The 25963-nt window shown below is 42.9% G+C and overlaps 3 protein-coding genes and 1 long non-coding RNA gene across 5 annotated transcripts; 3 read left to right on the forward strand and 1 right to left on the reverse strand.

Annotated features, from left to right (window-relative positions):
- The first annotated feature begins 1037 nt into the window (after positions 1 to 1037).
- On the forward strand, positions 1038 to 3687 carry btg4 (B-cell translocation gene 4). The gene is made up of 4 exons (XM_060056605.1): positions 1038 to 1210; positions 1640 to 1777; positions 2458 to 2752; positions 3089 to 3687. The coding sequence occupies exons 1-4, from the start codon at positions 1038 to 1040 to the stop codon at positions 3311 to 3313; spliced, it is 831 nt and encodes a 276-aa protein (XP_059912588.1). The 3' UTR covers positions 3314 to 3687.
- On the reverse strand, positions 1994 to 4626 carry LOC132461490 (uncharacterized). The gene is made up of 2 exons (XR_009526622.1): positions 4574 to 4626; positions 1994 to 2783 (listed from the first exon to the last, which is right to left on the reverse strand). It is a non-coding gene; the product is annotated as an uncharacterized LOC132461490 (long non-coding RNA).
- Positions 4627 to 4661: 35 nt separating this feature from the next.
- Positions 4662 to 11571, forward strand: LOC132461479 (heterogeneous nuclear ribonucleoprotein A/B-like). Of its 2 annotated transcripts, XM_060056592.1 has the most exons (9): positions 4662 to 4818; positions 5646 to 6000; positions 6487 to 6655; positions 6885 to 7043; positions 7269 to 7400; positions 7511 to 7646; positions 7861 to 8001; positions 8392 to 8479; positions 10631 to 11571. In XM_060056592.1, exons 2-8 carry the CDS (start codon positions 5663 to 5665, stop codon positions 8460 to 8462), a joined length of 1146 nt encoding a protein of 381 aa, XP_059912575.1. In that variant the 5' UTR covers positions 4662 to 4818; positions 5646 to 5662; the 3' UTR covers positions 8463 to 8479; positions 10631 to 11571. The 2 variants fall into 2 exon arrangements, 1 of the variants encoding a protein (XP_059912575.1); XR_009526618.1 differs by lacking the exon at positions 8392 to 8479 and having other exon boundaries at positions 7511 to 8001.
- A 6506-nt stretch (positions 11572 to 18077) lies between these two features.
- aldocb (aldolase C, fructose-bisphosphate, b) lies at positions 18078 to 25807 on the forward strand. Its single transcript, XM_060056591.1, has 9 exons — positions 18078 to 18232; positions 20735 to 20851; positions 21483 to 21694; positions 22091 to 22145; positions 22226 to 22386; positions 22680 to 22763; positions 23373 to 23547; positions 24004 to 24203; positions 24626 to 25807. The coding sequence occupies exons 2-9, from the start codon at positions 20740 to 20742 to the stop codon at positions 24716 to 24718; spliced, it is 1092 nt and encodes a 363-aa protein (XP_059912574.1). The 5' UTR covers positions 18078 to 18232; positions 20735 to 20739; the 3' UTR covers positions 24719 to 25807.
- Positions 25808 to 25963: the final 156 nt, after the last annotated feature.

Consider the following 25963-nt stretch of genomic DNA (forward strand, 5'->3'; position numbering starts at 1 on the left):
AGAGTGTTACCATGCTAGTGAAAGAGAGCTCATGTTTTAAGCTGTATAATTCAAGATAACTGTATTCGATCTAAATCAATGATGATGCATCTTTCCTGGCCCCATAGATAAGTGTATACTCAAGCCCATTACCCATGAATCGTTAAATCTCCCAACAGAATGAATGAATTAGCGACATTTGGACTCACACTTTGGGCTGACTTTTTGTTTGTAATGTTTGAGGGTATAAGATTAATAAACCTAGGGGTTGTCAAGTTGCTTATAGGATGATCGTTTCTAATCATTGATTAGAAACAATCCCAAAAATACAAGCCAAGTTTCTGTCAAAACATTTTACTTAATAATACAAAAATTCATACACAAAGTTAGGCCTAGTACAAACCTTTTGCAAATTAAACGTTTATAAATTGAGATAATGAAAATGAGATCTCACATGTTTAAGTCCCCCCCCCTCTCACCTGTTTAAATCACCGCCCCCTCCCTCTCACCAATTAAAGTTCCCGCACCCCCCCCCCCTCCCTCTCACCTGTTTCAGTCCCCGCCCCCTCCCCTCCCACACATTAAATTAACCATGTGCAGGTGTGTGTCTTCACCACAGAAGCCAAGTTTACCATCCAGAGGTTCTTAGACCTGTTTTATTTTTCCAATATCTGGTACACGAATGAAAAAAAGAAAGTTGTCGATATTTTAGAGTTAATATTCTTGCAATATTGAGTAGATAAGGGGCTGAATGTGTTGAAACCATACAACAGGCCTGCGTGTTTTTTTAAGGTTCCAGGAGCAAATTTGTTTGCTTGAGTGGTCCCGCTTACCATGTGTTTAGGTTTTTCTTATTAAGCAAAATAGTTTTTTGGATTATGTGAAGTGCAACCCTGGTAGGATTTTAAGCCGCAACAGTGTTTTAACCTTAACTAAGATAGTTTGGATGTGTCTAGTGTTGTGATCGTGCATTTGCTGGAACAAGTGTTTGTTAGGAAAGTGTGTGCCTATTTTTATTTTTTTTTCTGTCGAGTATCTTCTCTGCAATTGTTGAGGCCATGAAAGAAGAGATAGCCGCCGCTGTGTTTTTCATTGCCCGGCTGGTAAAGAGATACAGCGGTCTAGATGGGGACGGTAGGAGGCGCTTCGCAGCCGCTCTGACGTCATTGCTGTTTGAGACTTATAAAAACCACTGGGAGCCCAGCACACCATGCAAAGGACAGGCGTACAGGTGTGTAGTCCTACCTGCTGAGTATGCACTCCTTAAGGAATAACATTGTAGTAAAACTGCAAAAAAATCGATTCACAGGCAATGCATTGGTTTAATTTTTGTAGACCACAACATATGCTTGGATATATTGAGACCGATCACTGCTAAAAATACAACGATATGAATGGCTTTTGTTATGGATGCTTATTCCTTTCCTTTTTTTGAATTTATCATTGTTTAATTGTTCTCTGAACATGCAGTAGGCCAGTAATCATGAAGTAACGATTCCTTAAGTTAAATCTGTGTCAAAATAAGTAACTAAACTATGACCAAATGACGCTAATTCAGCCCTCGTGACATCATCCCACCTGACTAGGCCTAATTCATTATTCAACTTCCTTCATGGAACCGTCCGAAGCTGCCATCAACTTTTGCACCTTGTCTTGGAAGGTGTCTGCGAATGAACCGAGTCATGCTGAGGGACCCGGTGTTGGAGCTGGCCTGTGTCCGGAGCGGCGTGCGATACGAGGGCCTGGGCCTGCCACGGGAGCTCACCCTGTGGGTGGACCCAGGGGAAGTGTCCTGCAGGTAGGCAGCCAAACCGCGCGACCCTATCGTCGCCAACCAGGTTCTCATTCTATGGTCTCGGCCAAGGGTGCAATTGAGGCTGCAAACTATAAAATACTGCTGATTCACCTTAGTAGGGGTTGTTCGTCAGAATGTATCATGGGATTTTATGAGGCAAATGCTCACCATTTTGAGATTGCTCGAGTTGTAGTCACATAAGATCTGAAGTAAACATAATTTAACCTAGGCCAATCAAAGCATTGTTTTAACCTCTTTTTTTTTATACGAGAAACGCAGTGGCGGATTGAACACTTTAACCTACAATGCCCCAATGATCACTAGACGATGACCAAAACCCCATTACTACCTAAATGACATTCCTATGCTTCCCACATTGCGGTGCCCATTCAGATGTGACCTCACAATTGCCAAGCCCTGTTGCGTTATCTCTATCAGGGGCACTGGAGTCCTTGCGGTATCCATATTGCCACTCTCAGCCAAACGGTTCCTTATTCGAAACCTAGAAATGTCATCGGACTACATCTAGGCGTCGAAGTTGCTTACCCCTTACCTTCTCGTTAGGGATGTGCCTCTGAAATCTCTTTGCAGGAAAATAATGATGTGATGCAGTGTCTTAATAGTTGTCTAGCTAATTTGGCCCCGGTCTGATGGAAAGTAACGATGTGCTCCGTCTCTCGAAGATATGGCGAGAACACGGCTCCGTTCTGCGTATCGCTGCTGAGTGGCGACAACCGCAGTGACCGGGAGTTCTCTCACCGCATCCAGCGTGCGGTGGAGCGGGCCAGCCTGGACGTCCCCTCGGGGGCCTCCTCGGACGACGAGGAAGACGTCTCGTGCGGAGACACCAGCCGGAGCAGCAGCAGCTGCAGCAGCAGCAACCCATCGGTGTCCCTCCATCTCCCTGCGTCCGCCCCCCTCTCCCGACCAGAGCAGAAGACGATCCCGACCGTCAGCAACCCCAACAGTATCTACCAGGTGGGCTGTGCGGCTAAGCTGCACCGTCAATCTGTATTTGAATGGACGGGAGTGTTTTATTGTAAAAATGTATACATTTGCGCTTGAGATTGTATGCTAGTTAGTTTGGAAAACTGTATTCTCTGTGCTCCAACCCCACAGGAATCCAGATCTTTAACCTTTTGAAAGTACAAAGTTAATTTCCAGTTTTTGTTGTGTTTACAAAATGCATACATTTTTTCCTTGAATATCTCCTTAATGACCCCTCGCACAAACACATGCAAGTTAATGTGGATGCCACAAACGTGTTATTCAGTTTCTCTCCACCCAAGACCTAATCCTATCCCTTCTCCTCAGTTCAACGAGTTTGCCACTAGCGTGCCCCAGCCCTGGGTCAACTACCCCAAGAGGAAGGCTTTTACCGGGGACGGATTTCCGCCTCACTTCCCTACTGCTGCTGCTCTTCCTCCTCCGGGCCCCCAGTTCCATGGGCAGAAGGCGTTTAGGTCACATCGACCAAGTTTCTCCTTTTCTGGCCCTCGTGTTGACAAGTACCATTGGGTGAGCAAGTCCCGCTCATAGACTTGGACCACATCCAGAACCTGGAGAGCTTAATTTGTTCAAAGGTGCCGAAAATCACTGTAGTCAGCTGCTCGTGACCTTGAAAGAAGAATTATTAATTATTATTATATGAATTAAGAATTACGGAACTTTTTTACAGGATAAAAGAACGTTACGATCTGACACAAAATGATTGTGTCTTGACGGTTGTATTTTTAAAGGATAACTGTTGAATGATTTAAATTGTGAAGATTATGCTTTAAAGTGATGCTGCTTAAGCATGTTTTAAAAGTTTCAACTATTTTAAATAAAACATAACTTCTAAATGTATTTTCAAGTAATCTAAATGTGTATCAGATGTAAATAAACGGTTGACAAGAAATGTCCGGCCTGTGCCTTTCATCTTATAGTATGGATACAAATTGAACTGTAAATGGAGTGCTAGGTTGCACTAGGTCATGATTGTACTGAAGCATGAATATATGACCTTGCATGCCAGACTCAAAAGTAGTTTCTATCAAATATCAGGATTTTAACACAAAGTGTATTGATAAAAGTGCGGTTAAATAACTGGGGGACAGGTCTCGAAATCCAACGTGTCTAAACATGATTCATTTGAAGCAGGTTAGAACTGGTTGAAAGAAAGTTGTGAAAAGGACAATCGAGGGACAAGGATATTCCAGGGGGAAAGTTCATTTGAGCGATGAGCTATATCTAATGTGCTGGTAGGTTTGGAGGAGTGTTCGGATCCTGACTCCTAACTATGAAAAGGGATCCCCTGTAATGGATTAAGAACCGGTTGTCATGTTTTATAATGCAACCTGGATGGGGCTATAAGCATTTGTGATGCAACTGTAGGCCTACAGGTTTTTTTTTCACGACTCTTCACGTGCAACCCTGTACACGTGTGTATATGGATCATGTTATGCAACGCAATAGAGAATATAGTTTCAGACTATTGTAACGTGTGGTAAACCGACCATTAAAGCTTAATTTCGCTGTATTTCCCGTCACGAAACGCATAGAATAGTTATGTTTTAGATTATGACAAATCTTAGACTAGAGAAGACTCCTAGTAGCCCAAGGTTTCCTCGTGGTCGGTTTATTTATTTAATTACGTCTCAACTCGCAGCACAACAAACCAGAAGAGGATCGTCGGGTACGTCTGGAAAAATCTCGGGAACGACTAAACATTGCTCAATAAAAACACGGAGAACCGTCCGTGTCGGGGTGTATTTAAGAAGTAGGAAGAACATATGAACATCACGCAGCCAGCCATACCCGTTGTAAGGACATTCTCTCCTCACAATACAGCATAAGCCAGTTTGTTTTTGTCAGCTCATAAAAGTGACCAATAAAAAGCCTCCTTCATTACAAGGCCCGCCCCTTGTGGCCTATCACAGCCGTTGTTGTTGTAACGTCTTGTCGTTCGCGCTCACATCCGGTGATATATATTTCGCCACGAGTTAGCGGCGAATTCGGAGTGTCCATCTTGAGAAGCAAGTCACCGTCTCCTCGTCTCTGAAGTAAGCGCATGTTTTGCTTCATTCGCCACAAAAGCTGTTCGGTAAATCGATTGTGTTATAATGGTTCTCGCGTCCAATGTTCACTCTTAGGTTGCATTTATCCGTATTTTAGCAGCTAGGCGATCTGTGGTCTGTTTTGATCGGGAAGAAAGTGCTAAGTGCTAAGCTAACGCGCTTTATGGGGGGAGGGCCGCACAAGGCTTTGCATAGAACCCCGCTGTTTGTATGTACCATTACAAAAAAACACATTTATGCCTATTTAGTGTGCAAAAGTTTGCATATTAGGCTGTTTCACATCGGTATTACCCCCCAGGTGTTCAGTGTACCGGTGCAGGGTGCTGTGTAGAGGTTTGTGCCGGGCCTGCACCGTGCATCGGGCGGTAAGGGAGCTCGTAAAGCGCGCCCGGCTTGAATCCTCAAAATGGAGAGCAGTGTGTTTAAAGTCTTCGCATCGCTATGATTGTTACATTATGGCTATTTGTCGATAGGTTTTATTTTGCTCTGCAAACACTTGCATAATCTCGGTACAATATTTTAGTTTCACACGAACTGCGACATTTTCTTCCGTATTCGACTTTAGCTATTGGTTTCTATATCGATCCAAAGTCCAAGGAACCCATCTGATATTATTTTACGGTGTATCCATCCATTTGTGTCCAAATGGATGCATCTAATACCGTCGATTGTTGGGTTTGTTTTTGATACATTGGTGTATCCATTGTTGTAGTAGTTCCATCGATAACCCTTTGTCCTTAATTATTGCTTACTTGTTACAGACTGCAACATGTATTCCAAGATGGTCCGTTTGTAATTGTTTTCTCCATTAGCCCCCCCATCCATCACAATGAGCGACACCGAAAATCAGTTTATGGAGACTTCCGAGCAGAATGGCAACGAGGGAGAGGAGGAGCAGAACGGAGCCGACCAAGAGGAGTTTGCTGTCAAAGAAGAAGAAGAAGAAGCAGAAGGCGAAGTAGAAGGAGACGTAGAAGCAGAGGTAGAAGGAGACGTAGAAGCAGAACCAGAAGCAGCAGCAGCAGCAGAAGCAGCAGCAGCAGAAGGAGGCGAAGGCGACGTAGAGGCAGAAGGAGAAGGCGAGGGAGATGCTGAGGCCGAAGTAACGCAGGAGGAAGCCGGAGACGGTGGAAAAATCAACGCTAGCAAAGGAGAAGATGATGCAGGGTAAGAGGATGTTACCTGGGAGATGGTTAACATTTAGGTTAACACATGCCTGGGGTTTTGATGCCCTGTTTTGACACTACTGGAAGGAACAATACACTGGGGTCTCTTAATTTACCATTCGGGCTCAACATGACCATCGGGATGCAGGAGGACACTGTTGCATTCTACTTTTTTGGCTAGGCGTAGAAAATTGAATGGTTCAAATTCAAGGTCTCGGGAGAATAGGTAGATTGTTGGCTTTCCCTTCTGTTAGTTTATAGTGCTAACTCGTGAATTTTCTTGACTGAGTGGTAAATGACTTTCTTTTATGTAGTACCAAAGATTCTGTCTAGAAAGTATTATTCGTCCACTGTAGTTAAATGTTTAGCTTCAATGGCAAAATTAACTTTAATTTTGCATGCTATTGAAAGGTTTACAATGTTAAGTAAACTGAAACTAATGGCTATAGGAGAAGGATGTCGAAGTAACTTTCCACACTGTCTGCAGTAAAATGTTCGTGGGCGGCCTGAGCTGGGACACCAGTAAAAAGGACCTGAAGGACTACTTCTCGAAGTTCGGCGAGGTCTCGGACTGCACCATTAAGATGGACGCCAGCACGGGCCGATCCCGCGGCTTCGGATTCGTCCTTTTTAAAGACTCCTCCAGCGTGGACAAGGTGGGTGGTTTCCAGACGTGCTACGCTGTCTTGGTTGCGCTCGTACAATTTCTAGTCTATAGCATTGATTGGTTTTTAAAACAATGGGTTTTAACATTCTGGAAAACTAATGCACATGCAGTAACTAAAATAGCAATTTTAAATTGCTGCCCGTACTATTTGAATTCATGGAGCCCTATTGTATCCCTTCAGTGCGTGTGCATGACGTTTTTTTCCCCCTTCGGTATAGGTCCTAGAGCAGAGCGAACACAGACTGGACGGACGTCAAATCGACCCCAAGAGGGCCATGGCGATGAAGAAGGAGCCTGCAAAGAAGATCTTTGTTGGAGGGCTGAATCCTGAGGCCACAGAAGAAACCATCAGGGAATACTTTGGAACTTTTGGAGAGGTTAGTCTATGCTGTCATGTTGTGGGGAATTCCTGACCCTTTTTACTATATCGAATGTATGGGAGACTTTTCCTAAATTATACGGAAAAAAGCCTATGTTGTGTTGGAATAATAACATTCATACTATTGTATAGCTGGAGAAATAAATGTCACATTGGTTTTCTGTTACCTATATTGTTCCATTTAGTTCTTACTTATTTGCTTATATTACGTATTTTCTTTAAGATTGAGACCATTGAGCTGCCAGTTGAGCCCAAGATGAAGAAGAGGCGGGGGTTCATCTTCATCACATACAAAGACGAGGCCAGCGTCAAGAAGTGTCTTGAGAACAAATTCCACACGGTCGAAGGCAGCAAGGTACCACTTCAAGGAAGCGCAAAAGACTTCAGGAGTACTTAGTGACACAAAATGAGGAACGCTTAAGGTCCATGTTGGATAGGGGTTTATGTTGCATCTCATGTCCCCAGTGTGAGTTGAAGATCGCCCAGCCCAAAGACGTGTACCAGCAGCAGCAGTACGGGGGTGGCCGAGGGGGCGGCTACAGCGGAGGTGGTGGTCGTGGTGGCAGGTGGCGCGGCGGTGGAGGAGGAGGAGGAGGAGGAGGTGGCGGCGGAGGTAAGGGCGCTGATGGTTCTTTATTGTGCTCCTCACCCACAGCTTATAATGGATGCGTGCAAGGAACGGATTCCATGGTTGTACGATTTTAGGTAGCCAATGTATTTTTAAATCCTTTCTGATTTATAAGGCAGATGAGTTGATGCAGGTATGGATAATTGTCACAATTTGTATTAATTGTTTTACTCAGCCCAGAGCCAAGGCTGGAACCAAGGCTATGGTAACTATTGGAACCAGGGCTACGGTTCCCAGGGCGGTTACGGAGGCTATGGTGGATACGGAGGCTACGACTATGGCTCAGGCTACTATGGTGGATATGGCGGCGGCGGCGCTTATGATTACAGTAAGTACTCAAATACTAGGGATGCACCAGTAGTGTAATTCGAAAGATCTGGATTACCCAAAAACTCCAATCTCCCATAGTTGTACCCAAGGCATAGTCGGTAGATCTACCCTTTCAGATCTACCACACTATTGCCAAATTGGAAGATACAAAAAAAAAATCAAAATTTGTCAAACTAAAATGGGCCATGTCTCATGAAATGGCTAGCTTATTGTCTAACACGCTCTAGTGCTGCATCCCTGGTACACGCACACAGCAACACTGAGCAACGGCGCGCTGGCTGGCTGGCGGCGCTGTGGCATGTGGCTGGACTGACGGGTGGAGCTGCCTGACTGTTTGACTTGTCTGTGCTCTAAGGTACTCAGTGGCCTCTCTCTCTGTCCCCCGCAGACCAGGGCAGTGCCAGCTTTGGGAAAACTCCAAGACGGGGAGGCCACCAGACTAGCTACAAGCCATACTGATCACATTGTAGTGCAAGGTATGCTATGTCTTCATAGTCAACACTTGTGACTACCACAGCTGTCATGGCACACATGGGAGGGGACATTGGGGGACATCATAGTGGACAGGCTGTAGAATATTTATTATGTAACCATGACTGAATCTCATTTTTATCTGGCCAATGTGGCAAAGCTGGCAGTGAACTGCGTTATTTTTAAATTAAATGTCTTAATTGATCCCAGCAACCTCTTCACTATGTGACCCTTGTTAGTTCATAATGTAATGTTCAAAGTGCCTGGGGTTACTTGTATTAGTATAGTGAGAAATTGGCCCATTACACCCCCTTTTTTTTATATTCCCTTATTCAAGCACCCTCTTTGGCTCTAGATTTATGAGATGTTGCAAGAGAGAACCTGCCTTCTACTAAAATACACTAGTAAAAGACAAAGACTTCAGAAATGGGTTGAGGTGGACCACAAGCCCATGGGTTTTGCTTATCTGGGAGATGGGAGGCTATCTGCTTTTCAGCTGCTAAGCATCTTCACACTTGCGGGATGGTTCAGGATCTTAAAAAGCTTGTCTGCTCATTATAAATGTAATTATCTCTTGCATTGTGAAGCATCTTAGATAATATTTTGGCTATTTCCAAAGCCTGTAAAAAATATTTGGGCTCAATGGTTCACTGAAGGCATGCATAAGTCAATGACCATCCTTTCTTGCCAGCCCTTAGGCTTCAGTTACCAAACGGTGCATAAAAGTGTCCTAATGTTACACATACCTACTAGTTAGCAGCACAGGCTAGTTTCAAAACCTGAATCATCCCTTCATCCTGGGGTCTCTTCCTCTGCTTCTGCCTCCCTAACATGCTGCCAAGGGCGCCCAACGCTTCCACGCTGTGCCCTCAACTAACATGATCTTATGCCCACTCAGCACATCACTGATCTCCAGTCTAGTTGGCCGTAGTCTGTTCTTACACTTGTTGTGTTGTCTGAGATAAATGGCTATATATATTTATATTAAAAAAAGAGCATTTGATTATTCACATGATGGTTGAGATTAAAGATAATCTAGTGGAAAGAAATGCTGAGAAAATCCGCTAAATTTCAATACAAACTACTTTAAATTCTTGTGGCAAGAGTTAAGCGTTGAATACCCTAGTAGGTCCTGCAGAATTAGTCATCATTTCTGTGACCTACCAACTTTTGCACTGGGGAGCTTTTGTTAACTCGCCACTCGCATATTCCCCACTCCACGGGAGCGGGGAACACAGGAACTGTGCGCAGTCTGTGATTATGTAATTTTCTGTTTGCATAGTTCTCATACGGTGACTCAACTTCAGTTTGGCTCCCCAGCAAGTGATCATTCTTGATTGGGAAGCCCAACGGCAATGACTCGGCCCACAACCATATAGAAATGCACTTGCAAAATGGTTTGGCATTTTCCCCCCCAAGAAGGGATCCTCATCCATTCAACTAGCATGTTCTGACGTGCGCCCAAGTAATTGGACCCAACAAAAAAAACATGATTTTTCAAATATTTTTTTTGCTGCTCTAAGCAGTACATTGTAACAATATTTGAGTCTATGTTGGCCTGTTTAGCCTAAAACATTAGTCTTTTTTGGCATATACAATCCTTTTTCTCTTGGGGTATTTTGTGCCCCATATAATTCGTTACCTCCTTCTAATAATTCAATGTTAAAAATTAAATTTCGCTCAAATTTAAGCTTTTAGGATATTTTGCTGCATGGAAGTAATCTCTTAAAATGTATCCACAAAAGGTAGTTCAGAGGAAACGCGCTTCAATACCGCAGGGTTTCACAAGGTGTAGAAACTGTTTCACCATAGGCTACCATGATACTCAAAACAAATGTTTGGTAATGCCATTACAAAGTTTGACAAGGAAGTCCAGTCATGTATCTCACGATCAGGTCTGCCATTGTCATAAAAATGTTGGTTGACGAGTTTAATACTTTGTATTAAACAAATACAGCATTGCTATTGGCCAACGGTACATGCTTGCAACGCAAAAATAAATGTAAGTGATCAGTCCTTCTGAGGGCGTAAGGATGCATGTTTGCTTTCAACAGTAGCATAGATGTATTTGAACACGCATTACTGTTGGCTTAAATTGGTTGTGCAATTAAATAGCTGATTTGATTTTGTTTAAATATTTCTCCTCTCTTCCTCAGTGCTCAAGTGATCCAGTGTAAGATTGGACTTATGGTAGCCTGGCGGGGACACAAGACTCCACTCAACTTTTATGGCAGACGACCATTTTGTACAGAAACCATCAGAATAAAATGTAACTTTTTCCAATTTTTTTTTACCCGGTCATGTTTTGTTTTTCCCGTAGTTTTCTTTTTTTTTTTTTCCCACATTTCCACAACTGGAAGTGTTATTTTTACCGTACTTTTTGGTACCTTTTGATTCTAATGTATTGTAAGGGTTGTATTTTACATGTCTGCTGACTTTACAGAACAAAACATTGATGCTGTAAAGGAGCTTTTGTTTTGTTTTTGAAGAAAAAATAAACATTTTTCAGTAATTTTTTTTCCCCCTGTTCTGGTGCTTCCAGACTCTTGAGCCAAGTCTTAAGTTCACCTGGAAGGGCACAAGGTCAAGTGGGTGTCCTCTGCAGTAGGGTCTAGTTACTGAGGTTTAAAGTGGCCATGGTTACCAAATCAACAAAACAATTATGATATAACTAAATTCCAATGAACAAAAAATTTCTTTTTAAATTCAAAATGTTAATGATCTTTCTCCCCCTTTACCACATGGCCGATGTTGGAATATGATAATTCAATGTAAATAGACTTGTATCTGCGAAAGGGAATGCTTGCCTCTTTTGTGTCCTCGTCAACCGGTGCGCACCTTTCTGGATGTTTTAAAGGGCAGTGTCTTCAGATATGACTAATGCGGAGAAGGGCTTGCTGATATGGACTGCTGTCTGGAAGGGGGGAGGGGGTTCTTTTCGCTTCTGTGTTGACTTAATTTGTGTGGTATGCCTTTGTTTTAAGTGATAGCTCTGGAATTAGATGTCTTCAAAGTTTGTTTATAGGACCAGGCCCTCTGGGGTCTACACAAACTAGTGTATTTGGCAGTTTGTTAGTAATAAAAAAACCTTTGGTTTAAGTGTCTTCTAATGCTTAAAGTTACTGTTAATGATAATGCACATTGTAACCGGAAACCACTTTGTTCCCGACTTATTTCACTGTCAACTTTGGTTGCCATTTATTGTTCAAGTCTCAAAGATGACTGAGAATCCAAGCTTGGGTTGAAAAACTAGTCTCATCGTTTGGGGAAAGTTATGACTTAACTGGTAATTGTTCAATGTGGTTTATGCAGAGACGCAAAGTAAACGTGCTTGCGTTTGGCAAGTGGTTCAAAAAGCATCTCGGAACACGGGTAAGAATTGTTATGGAAGTGGAAGTAGTGGTAAATAAACCACGCCTACGGGTTTTAATTAACCAGGTAAAATAATTACGTAATTTGTCAGAAGGCTTGAGGAAACGGCTACCAAGGGCCGGGAGTGGCTCTAATCAAAATGGGGGTCTTAAGGATATGGTCATGGACTGGGAGAACAACGGGCAGTGACTATCCTGGTCTTTTTGTCTCAACGTTGTACTGCAGCTGGGGCTACAACGAAGAGGCCAAGAAGAACCCTGGTTTCCCTTGCATACAATCCACAGCCGACATTGGTTGGACCGATTGTATTGGTTCCAGGCTTTAAACTAACGATTTTAAGAAATGAATGGGAAATGGATCCGGAACCAGAGCTGCTTTTTAAAAAATGGGGGCGGGCACCTTAACGTCCTTCAATGTTTGCTCCCTTATCGGAGGACGTAATATAACAGTACGTTTCTTCATTGGAAATATCTGGGGAAATGTGTTTGACGGTACAGGCTAGCAATCAAGCTAACCTGGTCCAGGATGTATAAAAACGAGTCAATACAGTTGTCTATCAGGTAACAGTTATCTTTCCAAGCAACCTCAGATCCTAGGCCTTCTCACCTCACCATTCATTTGGTTTTCCCTGAACGCTATGGTATCAAAACCAGGTTGCATAAGTTTCGATCAGTATTCCCACAGAACGATTAGATTCAGCAACAAACGTGATGATTCGAACCACCAATAATGATGTGCTCTTTAATTCAGTGGAGCAGGCCTGTACGCGTTCATGTGCTGAATGCATTGAGCATAGAAACTTGGTCTTGGTGGATTTGTACTATTAGCCAACAACTTGGCTTACAGTATACAAATGTTGGACGTATAATGCCTACATATTTCAGGCCAATGTCAGGCCTACATATTTTGTGAGCCTTTCAGCCTCACAAAAAATTCTAGAACTGGCCTCCAGGTTATCTGTGCTTAATACAGAGTACTAGTACAGTGTAGTAGTAGTAGTAGTAGTTGTAGTACAGTGTAGTCGTAGTACTGGGGAAGTGTATTAGAAGAACAACTACATTGTAGTAGCAGTACTATTATTTAATACAGTGTAGTAGTATTACTACTAGTACGTATAGTAATACTAGTACAGTGTAGTAGTAGTAGTAGTAGTACTAGTAGTGCCTATAGTAGAGCCGTTGTTCCACCGAATTCTGCGACCCACCGAAAAGTGTGACCCCAGGGGGCAGTGTTGCATATTTCTTGCAATATGCACGAGTTTGAAGCGTATAAAGGCATGACAAAAACATTAAAAAAAACATAAGATCTCCCCCCAACCAATTACCTTTTCATTAAAGGTGCTTAATAAATACATGTTTTGATTTTATTAGCATTTTACAGACCCATACAATGGGGCGTACGGTCCTTCACCGTTGCTTCTTTACCCATAAAAAGCTACAGTCAGTGTTAAATTACGCTGATTTACCTTTGAGCATTTCCTATTATAGGCTAGGCCTACTGTGTATTAATGTTTGCATGAATGAATTAATGTTTGCATGAGGTAAAAAGAAAGACCCACCGGTGGGGGGAAATGGGAGCGCGCTATAGAGTGGCGAAGTCACGCCCCTTCCGGTAGGGCTCATGGGACCTATGAGATCGAAAAATATGAATGGGTGTCAATGGAGAGAAAATAATTATTTTCTGGTCCCGGTCTTTATATGCCCTGGATTACACATATGTTGTTTGTGGATTTAAAGGATAATTTTTCATGCAAAGAGTTCGACCGTTTATTGTGCAATTGTTCAGATAAAGGCTGTAGAGAAAACACAACGAGAAAGACTACACGGCTCGTATGTGACGTCATGCTCCCTGCGACTGGCGTGGAGAAGACCGACAATCTTCCCATCGGCATAACTGAAACTCTGCACGTGCCCCGATTTATAATGGTTTTCACCTCTTTCGATGCTTTTATCCTCCCCTTGGAAAAAGCGGTGAAGTGGGGCAGAGAGATCGCCATCTCTGTGCCGAGTTTGTGCTGACGTATATCATATGCGTCGAGAGCAGCGAAGAGCTGTAGTTCACAAAGCGGCCTCACATAAAACCTAAAATTATCAAACTTCTTCACGAACATTTTTAGTTTTCTTTGCATGAAAAATTATCATTTAAATCCACAAACAACATATGTGTAATCCAGGGCATATAAAGACTGGGACCAGAAAATAATTATTTTCTCTCCATTGACACCCATTCATATTTTTCGATCTCATAGGTCCCATGAGCCCTACCGGAAGGGGCGTGACTTCGCCACTCTATTACAGCATCCACCAAAATGTAAACGCTAGTATATAAATTTGGGGACAAACAGAACATTCAAAGGGTTATTCAAGTTTTTTTGCCAAGCATGTTCTGGGGCTTTTCAGGAATTATTCAGAGGGTATTCAGGAATTATCTAGGGATTACTAATGGTTTATTCCGGAGTTATTCAGGGGTTTTTCGGGGGATTCAGGGTTTATTAAGGAGTTGTTCAGGGGTTATTCAGGGATTTTTCAGAAGTTATTCAATTGCTATTCATGGCTTTTTCAAGGGTTATTCAAAAGTTATTTAGGTCTTATTCAGATGGTATTAAGGAATTATTCAGGGTTTTTCAGGGATTATTCAGATTTTATTAAGAGGTTATTCAGGGATTGAGTTATTCTGTAGTTATTAAGAGATGTTTTCGGGGGTTAATCAGTAGTTATTCAAGATTCAAGTATTTATTTGTCACATGCTTAATTTGAGCAAGAAAAAGCATTGAAATAGGGATTGCAAATGCAACTCCCAGCTGTGCAAAGTTTAATAATAATTGAAAAGTAAGAAGATTGGATTAAATAAATAAAATAAAATAAAAAGTTTATGAAGAGGGGGGAATTATGCATTCATTCATTTGTATGGCTTGGGGGAAAAAACGTATTTTCAGTCACTTTTGAGAACGAAGCCACTTTCCAGAGGGCAACCATTGAAACATTATATGGCCTGGGTGATGACAGTCCTTTAAAATTGTATTTGCCCTTGACAGGCAACGCCTAGTGTAGATGTCCTGAAGTCCAGGGAGTGCAGTGTTGGTGATTTTCTCTGCACACCTGATGACTCTATGCAAGGCCTTCTTGTCCTGAGAGTTGCTATTTCCGTACCAGGTTGTGATATTTCCAGAAATAACAGACTCTATTGTTGCTGAGTAGAATGTTTTCTGCAGCTCTCTGGATATTCTGAATTTGTTCAACTTTCTAAGATGGTACAGACGCTGTCTTGCTTTTTTCACCAGGTTGGAGATGTGGGATATCCATGAAAGGTCCTTAGAGATGACTACTCCCATGAATTTAAAGTGACTCACTGTCTCCACCAGGGTACCATGGATGTTCAGTGGTGTGTGATGTAGCCTCTGCTTGTCCCTTCTGAAGTCAACCACCAATTCCTTTGTTTTGGCAATGTATAGTTCAAGGCTGTTGTCATTGCACCATGATGTCAGCATCTTAATTTCATTTAGGTAGGCTGTAACATCGTTGTTGGAGATGAGTCCAATCACTACTGTATCATCCGCAAATTTGACAATAGAGTTTGATTTGTAATTGGCTGTACCATCATGGGTGTATAGGGAATAAAGCAGGGGGCTTAGAACACATCCTTGGGGGGCACCAATGTTGAGAGTGACAGTATTTGACATGCAGCTCCCAATCTTCACCGCCTTTGGCCTGTCCGTCAAAAAGCTGAGAACCCAGGAGCAGAGAGATGTATTAAGACCTAGATGTTTGAGTTTGGTGACTAAAATATTTGGCACAATGGTGTTAAAGGCCGAGCTATAGTCAATGAACAGCAGGCGTGCGTAATTCCCCTTCCCTTCATCCAGGAGAGAGTGGTGTGGAGGACACGGAATATGGCATCATCAGTACATCTATTGGGTCGATAGGCAAACTGAAGGGGGTCTAATGAGCCAGGTGTTGATGAACATATAAAATCTTTTACAAATCTCGCAAAACATTTCATCACCACTGACGTCAAGGCTATAGGGTGGTAATCATTTAAGCTGGCTGGGTTGGTCTTCTTGGGCACAGGAATAATGGTGGATATTTTTAGGCACCTAGGAACTAAAGAGTGGGCTAGAGACAGATTGAAGATTGTAGTTAACACTGGTGCAACCTGGTCAGCACATGATTTTAACAACCGCCCAGGAATGCCGTCTGGGCCAGCGGATTCAGGGTTGATCAGTGTTAATTCTCTGCTCTCCAGGTGATCCTAGAGCTGAGAGAGAGACCGGATTGCTCTGCCAAAGCTCGGCGAGGACTCACCTTGTCCCTGCAGCTGTTCAGGGTCCTCAACCCTACCTCCGTCCTACCTGTCCCAGGGTAGCCCCCTCGATGACATCACACAGAGTGACCCCAATTCTGTCCTACCTGGCCCAGCGAGCCTGCTCCTGCGCCAGTGGAAACTGTCTCTCGTTGTGAGGTGTTTGTGTGAAGAGGCTTGTGGATTGGTAGTAGTACTGCTATGACCAGGCTACTTATTTGCATACACACTGAGTTAAACTGCATAGCGTGATGGAGGATCTTCCCGCGACCAAACGGTCAGGTTAAATTACCTTGACTTTCATAACTTTGTTGCAACTGTGGGGTAAATGCATGTGTTACAAAATATTGAGCCTTCCTGTGATGAATACGCAACACTTGATCACATTGGTTTACTTAAAGTGTCTGATATTTGCCTAGAAGAATATATTTGCTACGACAGGCCTATATTTTCTTCTATTTATTTTCGACAGAAAATCACAGGAAAACAATCTCCTTCCTAGGGTTGATCAGGTATTATGTTTCCCTAGACCTTGAGTTCTCTGTCTGTTTATTATGGAGGCCAGTCTCAAAGAATATGAGCAGCACAGTGGGATCAGTGGGGTGTACATATTATAGGGGTGCACCACAACCCTAGAACTAAACATAAAAGCAATATTTTTAAGGTGATTGTCCACTTCAAACTACCAGTGTATTCCGAGTTAATTGTGATTTAAGACTAGCAATGACTATGACAAGTATTGAAACATCAGAATCGTTTACCGCATGCAGGGTCCCGGATACAACACTGTTGGCAAAATAAATAATTATTTCTTATTTTCAAAAAGAAAAAAATTAACCAAAAAACTTAAAACATATAATAGGCAATGCATGCCATTACCTGTAGTCCTTCCACCAGACTCTGTACTCTGCAGACCGCCAACTGCCTGAAGTCTAGCACCGTCCCACACAACTGCCTCTATAAATTATATTTATATTATGCATGACATATTGTATATTCAGATGTGGATATATTTTTCATGTGTTTTCGACTGATTCCCCTCGACATTGAAGACATTGAGCCTGAAGAGCCCATTGTGGGTTTCCCGTATTGTTTCTGAAATGTACACTATTTTTTTTGTTCCTAAATGGCACTGGGACTGTATAATTGTTATTTTATTGAAAAGAAAACTGTTTATTAAACAACTCATTGTTTATTTGTTGTTCATTTATTGTTTACTTCCAATGTTACTAGTTATAGGGTTGTTTCATGAGGTCAAAGGTTTCGGTTCCGTAATGCATTTTCTGAACATCAGAATCAAATATCTTCTTATTGAAGAAATTACCCGGAATGCCTCACTTGTGCATGCAGAAATCGTTGCGGTTATTGTATAATGTAAGTACGATTTCTAGATTTTTTTTGTACTTTACAATATCACGTAGCTCAGATTTGTGTATGTTTGTGTTTGTATGTGTGTGTGTGTGTGTGTGTGTGTGTGTGTGTGTGTGTGTGTGTGTGTGTGTGTGTGTGTGTGTGTGTGTGTGTTTGTGACACTCACACACGCACACACACGCACACACACACACACACACACACACACACTCTCTCTGTGTTATTCTATAACGAAATGGGCATACGATGATAAAAACATATTAATCAACGTAAATAGCCTCTAATAAAATCTCAATGATTATGATCCCTGTGTGATATGAAATTTCAGTAGCCCTACTAATCATTGAATACATCATAATTATATAATGTTAATGTATTAAACAATTTTGTAACATGCAACAAGCATCCATCAATGCTATCGACCATATTATTAACTTTGCTTTTTCCACCAACACTCAACCTAATAGTATCGAACATTGCAGTTTCATACTGCATTGTTGTTTGAGTCATGGTTGTGGCTTATGCGCAGGCGCAATGAGGCACTTTAAATAAAGGACTGACGATGAATACCTCGTCATATGACGCAGGCTCCGCCCATCGCTAGGGTTTCGTAAAGAGTCACGTTGCGTTGCGGGCATGAAACAGCAGACAGACAGACGCACTCCATCCCTGCATCGCCAGCACACCTGAGTCGTTCCTCTCGTATCCATCATCAGGTAAGAAGGACTACAGCCTAGTTGTAAATGAGCTATAAGATAACTCTGGCCACCAAATGTTGTGCATGCCCCCTGTTAAATAAACGTATAAACTAAACGGAACTATAGGATTAACAGACATATTTCATCTTAATAAGGTAGCTTGGTGATGCAGCAATATATCTCAGTGGCATTTTTTTCCTTCGTTTTAAACTATTTTAAACGAATCGTTTATTTATATAAATAAAGGGTAACATCTGCTCTGCGACGCATGTCATTTTGCTTCATACAACAGAGAGACGATGGGCGAAACGAGTCACGACAAGGGTCAGTCGTGTTGGTTATATTAGTTGGCTGCTTCATTAACCATTTGTATTAGCTTACTTTACATACTTACTTATATATTCGTAAACATGAACATTTTCCTAAATCTGCGCTGGGAGGCCGGTGTCACTGGGAGGTGGGTGGGGTCTCTCTGGCTGCGCAAAGGCACGTAGACCATTTCTGGTGGCACGACTGGTCTTGACTTCAAATTCCATTGCATAATATTCATCAAAAGGGGTTGCTTTGCTTGGCATAGTCCAATGCAAAGGATGTCTGCTCGATATGTTGGCATGTATGCACACGTTGAAAACGTTTGGTGAAGTAAACAAGGGTAACCTCTACATCCAGGATTGTAGATTACGAAGAGGCAGGTGATCCTCTTAGTCCTGCTGGATCTCAGTGTTCCATATATAAACTGCAGCATCGCACGTCCATGCGATCCGTGATGGGACACTCAATATCGTGACAATGCCATTCCGCATGCACACACACACACACACACACACACACACACACACACACACACACACACACACACACACACACACACACACACACACACACACACACACACACACACACACACACACACACACACAGACACACACACACACGCACACGCACACGTCAGCTTCCGGAAGATAAAAGCTCTTCAAACTAAAGGATTATAGCAACAATTCACAACAGATATATTCCACATTCCACACATTACGCCAAAGTTGGGCCCACCACAATGCAGACAACATTAACAAGAGCAGCATAGCAGGTCCAATAATGGTGCTGATAATAATGCTTGGAGTCGGAAGTAGCCTATGTATCTGGACTTCCATAAAAAAACCCACAGAGTGCTAACAATAAATGAGAAAGTTTGAATCAGGGTTCGAAGGGCCAAGGGATACGGCAACATTGGGATTGGAATATGGTACAAAACAATGTTAAACTGACCCACAAACCGCTGTGCCAGGGGGAGCAGCTTGTGAACTGAATGTAAATGAACAGGCTGGCTAGGGGCCATGTCTCTCATTGTTTGATGTAATGAAGACTGGCAGGCCGGTTCATCTGAAGGCGATTGCATAATCTCTCTGTTTCCCTCTCTCTTTCTCTCACACTCTCCCTCTGGTCTCTTTGCCATCTTGATTCTATTATAAATCGTTTTAATTTCACAGATAAATTATTACACAAATGCTCAATCTTTTTCTCTCGGTCTCTTTCAGTAAGTCTGTCGGTCTCTCTCACACTCTGTGTTTTTCTCTCGCTCTGTTTCTCTCCGCCTTTCATGTGGTCCCTCTGACTCGTTCTTTTATCTGTCTCTCTGTGTGTCTCTAATCGCTGTAGCTACACAGTCAGTGTGTATGGAATTACGCAACTGATTATTAACGGTTGAGCGAGGGAGAGGAAGCCCATTGCCATTGGCCGTGTGTTATGACCTAGGCTACTGGGATGTGTTCTACAGCCTCAGACTCTTGAGATGTGCAGAGAAACATAGAAATATATGTTACTATTCAGACGTATGTACATTCATATATCTTTGCCTCATACATAAATACAAAATCTAAAAAAGTTGTAAACAAAATGTGTACAAAAAAATCCATAGAAATAAAAATGGTAAATATAAATCAATATGAGGGAACCAATCCCAGTCGAGAATAATAGACACACAAAATGATGATGATGAATGTAGATCCGGTGTCTTGAATTACATGAAGTAATTGAATCGGACAAGGTCTGGAGAGGGGGTTGTATTACAACATGATAATGAATCAGCAGTGCTTGGGAATTAACAAGTCCTCCATTTTGTGGCGGTTTGATTTCAAGTCATCGCAAGTCACAGCAAAATATCAGCCAGCAACAGGAGATTAACCAGTGACTAGAATTGTTCAATTTATCAATTTAACCTATATACAATTTATCATGTATATAGGTTAACCAGTAAAGGTAATCAAACCACTAAAGGTAATCTAGTAACTAGAGCTAAACCAGAATAGAGGTAAACTAGTAGATGTTAAGCAGTATAAGGGGTTTATCAGTATAGTGGTTAAACGGTAACTGACCAGTAGAGACCTTAAACCAGACGGTTTATGGCTAGAGGTTAACCATGAACTATCGGATAACAGAGGTTACCCAGGAGAGGTTAACCGGTAACTAGAGGTGACCTAGTACCCAGTGTAAGCTCTCCATCTCCTGTGGTTATGTCCTCAGCCAAGATGACTCACCAGTTCCCCGCCCTCACCCCGGAGCAGAAGAAGGAGCTCCAGGAGATCGCCGAGAGGATCGTCGCCCCGGGCAAAGGCATCCTGGCAGCCGATGAATCCACCGGTACCTTCACCTCTCTCTCTGTCTCTCTCTCTCTCTCTCTCTCTCTCTCTCTCTCTCTCTCTCTCTCTCTCTCTCTCTCTCTCTCTCTCTCTCGCTCGCTCTCTCGCTCTCTCGCTCTCGTAAAGCCTCCCCTACGAACAAGATGCGTTGGGCAGCGCTGTGTGTTCTTATTAATAATACAGAATTGTCATATTACATATTATAACTGTAGTTATTTTCGTATTATTGTTGAATGCTACACAATAAATGAGGATACTTCCCTTTGTCACTATTGGTTAACATGGTAATGTGAAATTAATTATTATGTCTGTACAAAAAATGCGACAATTCTGTTAATTTCAATTGCCTAGAAAGGATGTGCATCTTGCTTTGCGTTTATTTGCATTTATAATTAATAATATATATTTAATAATAGATAATTTTGCCAGAGTATATAACTTCTGTTCTATATTATATTTAATATAAAGTGTATTTAAGGAAGTAAGACTGGCAACTCGGAGTAATAAACCTTCAGGGACAGAGCTGCTCACCAGTGTTTGATATCCACATGTGGTCTGTAACCCCGGTGTGAGTGCGTCCTAGCAGCACCATGCCTGCATAGCATAAAGCAGTGTCGTGTGTACGTCCACAGGGAGCATGGCAAAGCGCTTCAACCCCATCGGTGTGGAAAATACTGAGGAAAACCGCCGGCGGTACCGCCAGCTCCTCTTCACCGCGGACGAGCGCATCGACAGCTGCATCGGCGGCGTGATCTTCTTCCACGAGACCCTGTACCAGAGCAGCGACGACGGGACCGTCTTCTCCAAGCTGATCCAGGACCGAGGCCTGGTCGTGGGCATTAAGGTACACCCCCGCCCCTGCTCGTGAGGCTCTCTCAAAGCCTGGGGCTCACTCTCTATCTCACTGCCGCCCCCTTTCTCACGCAGAAAAGCAGAGAGTGAGAAGAACACTCCCTGCAGATCTCTCTTACTTAGCTGCCTTTAGCTTGGTTATAAACATACACACATACGCACAGATGAATGCAGCATGGAGAACTGCATAATTAGGCTGGGATCTCATAAATATCACATGAAGGGGAAAGTTGCGGTGTTGATTTATAGTACTTGTGTTACCATGTTCAAGGTATATTCACTGTATTTACTCCCACCAGTCTTTGTATTTACGTCAAGTGGCCTCATAAAAACAACTCTTGACTAACAAGGTAGTATTTATGGGTAACCTTTGTTTATCTTTCTGCAGGTGGACAAAGGTGTTGTGCCCCTTGCGGGGACTGACGGGGAGACCACCACACAAGGTAACCCCGGGACCACCAAACACACTCCAAGTCACACACACATCCACGACATGATGTCTAACGTGTTTGCTTCCCTCCAGGTTTGGATGGGCTGTCTGAGCGCTGCGCCCAGTACAAGAAAGATGGCGCTGACTTCGCCAAGTGGCGGTGTGTGCTGAAGATCTCCGAGAACACACCCTCTGAGCTCGCCATCATGGAGAACGCCAACGTCCTAGCACGCTATGCTAGCATCTGCCAACAGGTTCGTTTTGGTGGCTTTGTATCTTTTTCATAGAAAATATCCTGCTAGCTTGATATGTTGCTAGCTTGCTAGTGAGGTCTTTGTGGCGTAGAATCAGCCTACAATGGTATCTTGCTGCCTTGCTATTTTGGGATCTTTTCAGCTTGGTATCGTGCTGATTTAGGGGATTCAACTCTTGCTATTTTATCCTCAAATCTAAGTATTCTTTTCACTGGGCTTCAAATCTTTCTATATTGGTATATTGTATGCTGTTGTCTAATTTCATGGGTTGTGAACTGGCTCCTGACTTCTAGAACGGGATTGTCCCTATTGTGGAGCCTGAGATCCTTCCCGACGGAGAGCATGACCTCAAACGCTGCCAGTACATCAGTGAGAAGGTGAGCTTCTTCACAAATCGTTTGTCATATGGATTTATCTGGACAGACGTTTCAAGGAAAGGGCAGCGCAGGACACCGTATACACACACACACACCACACACTCATGCACACACAGACACTCACACACGTGCGTACAAAGAAAACAGCAAGATCAATCTCGCATCCCGCAGTGTCGTGATACTGATATCCCCCCATTTTTTTTAATCTCAATGATGTATTCTCCTGGTAAAAAAATTTAATAAAATAAACATTTCAAACTCTCACGTCATGTACAATCCACAATCTTGCCCTCAGACCCCCCCTTCTCCCTCTCCCACACAAGGCTGTGCTTTATTTCACTATAGTTAGGTAGGTTGCTGCCTTAGCTGTTGTTACACTTATTTCACTACGGTGCTTCTGTAAATTAACACAATTTTCAGCTGTTTGTTATTATTATTTTCAACGAACCAATAGTAGTTGAAATGCATTTTTTAAATGTCAATGTACTTTGAGCCCTGAATAACAGTAAAAGCTTTTGAATAATTGATTTGCATGCATAGTATACTATACTTTCCATTGAACAATTACCCCTGTAACCCGTCCGCCTCCTCCTCCCTCTGTTCCGGTAGGTGCTTGCGGCCGTCTACAAAGCGCTGTCGGACCACCATGTGTACCTGGAGGGTACGCTGCTGAAGCCCAACATGGTCACAGCTGGACACTCCTGCCCCCACAAGTACAGCAACGAGGAGATCGCCATGGCAACCGTCACAGCCCTGAGACGCACGGTTCCCCCCGCCGTCACCGGTGAGTCATGTGCTTCGTCCGACAGGAAGTCAATTCCTAAAGTTAAAGATGAGGCAAGGGTAGGCTTACTCCGCCGTACTAACACTGTGTGTGTGTGTGTGGGGGTCGCCCCGGTGGCTCAGCGGGTAGAGCGGGTACCATTAAGGCCCTGTCCTTACTGCAGGGACCAGGGTTTGATTCCGGCCCGTAGTCCTTTGCTGCATGTCTTCCTCTCTCTTTCCCATATTTTCGTGTCTCACTCTACAATTACAAGGGGAAAACCTTGAAAAATAAATCTTTAAAAAAAAACTGGTGTGTGTGTGTGTGTGTGTGTGTGTGTGTGTGTGTGTGTGTGTGTGTGTGTGTGTGTGTGTGTGTGTGTGTGTGTGTGTGTGTGTGTGTGTGTGTGTGTGTGTGTGTGTGTGTGTGTGTGTGTGTGTGTGTACATTATATCGTGGATGATGTCTCTATCCCCAGGCGTGACCTTCTTATCTGGCGGCCAGTCAGAGGAGGAAGCCAGCATTAACCTCAATGCCATCAATACCTGCCCCCTGGCCAAGCCCTGGGCTCTGACCTTCTCCTACGGCCGCGCACTGCAGGCCTCCGCCCTCAACGCCTGGAAGGGAGAGCTGGACAACGAGAAGGCCGCCACCGAGGAGTTCATAAAACGGGCCGAGGTGCGTTGGTGGGAGTGCGATAGGATTAGAAAGACGACTGTCACCAAAGGCCCAATCCCATTTCTACCCCCTACCCCTTCCCCTTACCCCTCCCCCTTGCATTGAAGGGGTAAAGGGAAGGGGTAGAAATGGGATTGGGCCTTAATGTCCTCTTTAGATGGGATTTCATCGCCAAGTCTGTAAATGTATAAATAACAGCACCGTTGGCGTCGGACCTACTTTGAAGGTTAACAAAGCAATGTACTAAAAAATAAGTATATACTATACTTATTTTTCTGAATAAGTATATACTAAACTTATTTTCTACATTTTCTAATATCCCATAATAATAACATCCTATCGAACTTTGGACTTCAGCTCGTCTTTAAAAATATCTGTTTTTTCACTGTTGTTTACCATGTTTCTCTCCGTGCCCCCTCCAGGCCAACAGCCTGGCTGCACAGGGCAAGTACGAGTCCTCTGGCAGCGGCAACGCGGCGGGGCAGTCCCTCTACGTAGCCAATCACGCCTACTAAGCCAGCCCAAAGGACTACTACATGCTGCTGTGACCACACCTATGGTCCTACCTGCTCCGCTCCTCCACTCCAACCCCAACTCCCCTCTCTATAACCAGCCTGCTCGGTCTACCGTACTTTAGAGTTTAAAAATACCATTGTTAAACGTGTGAGCTTAACACATAATGTGAAACAACAATGGTGATACATACCAAACAAACAGCAAGGGGAAGAGGCTGTGTTTTCTGTTACTCTGAGGACACAAGAGATCCTGGTGGCAACTGTAAAAGTGATGTTATTTAATGTGTGTGAGCAGTGATTGGGTTTTTAAAAGTCAAAGGGGATTGAGCATGTTGGGAATGGTTGATTTTTGCTTTGTTGAAGAAAATGAAACCGAGCACATACTGTAGGTATGTTTACCTTTCTCGTAGACCATTATAGATGACGATTGCGTCGATGCAGGTGGTATTTCATCTTGGTGTTTTGAGAATGAGAATGCAGTTGTGGTTTGTTGACACGTGACACTACACATCTGTCCTGCAGTGGAGCCAGTGGATTGGTTACGAAAGTCAAGTTAGAGCGGACCAGATTTTAAGAACAGCCAATGAGATTAACTGCAAATAGTTGAATTTGCTGATTTACCTAATTTATCAGAGAATGTCTGAGTAAGATTGCTTGAGTGACACAGACACACAGTGTAGGTTTAACTAGAGACAGCTGTAGCTCCAGCAGCAACAACTTTACGTCAAAATGCTCAATCATTCATCTTAACGTTTCTGTTTGTCTAATCCTTAAAATGCTTATTAAGGAACTGTATTGTGTGTCTGTTCTAAATGTAACAAGAGATATACATTATCTATTAATCCATGTATTCGGTTGTGAAGCTATCAATATTTTGTGGTGCTGGTGTTTTAGTCCACTATTGACCCTTCACTGAGACGACGGCTTCTGCTGTCACCTGTCACCTGTCACCTGTCACCTGTCACGTGGGGTTCGGGGGGGAAACAGTCACTGCCTGTTGGAATGTTCTATTGTTTGTGTTGATATTGTTCTTTGAGCACTTGGTGTGTAAAGTAGTGGAGAAAAAAATTAAAAATACAAATAACTACACATGTTTGATGTGCAATCGTTCTGTCTTTCTGAATGGGCATTTTAGTTTAAGTATTTCATTGCTTGTATCAATATCTACAATATAGATTATTTTAACATTATTTATCATCCAACGACTCAAACCATAAATTGTAGATTTAATTTGTAGATATTTTG

Source organism: Gadus macrocephalus, chromosome 7 (assembly GCF_031168955.1).
Source record: "Gadus macrocephalus chromosome 7, ASM3116895v1".
NCBI lineage: Eukaryota > Metazoa > Chordata > Actinopteri > Gadiformes > Gadidae > Gadus > Gadus macrocephalus.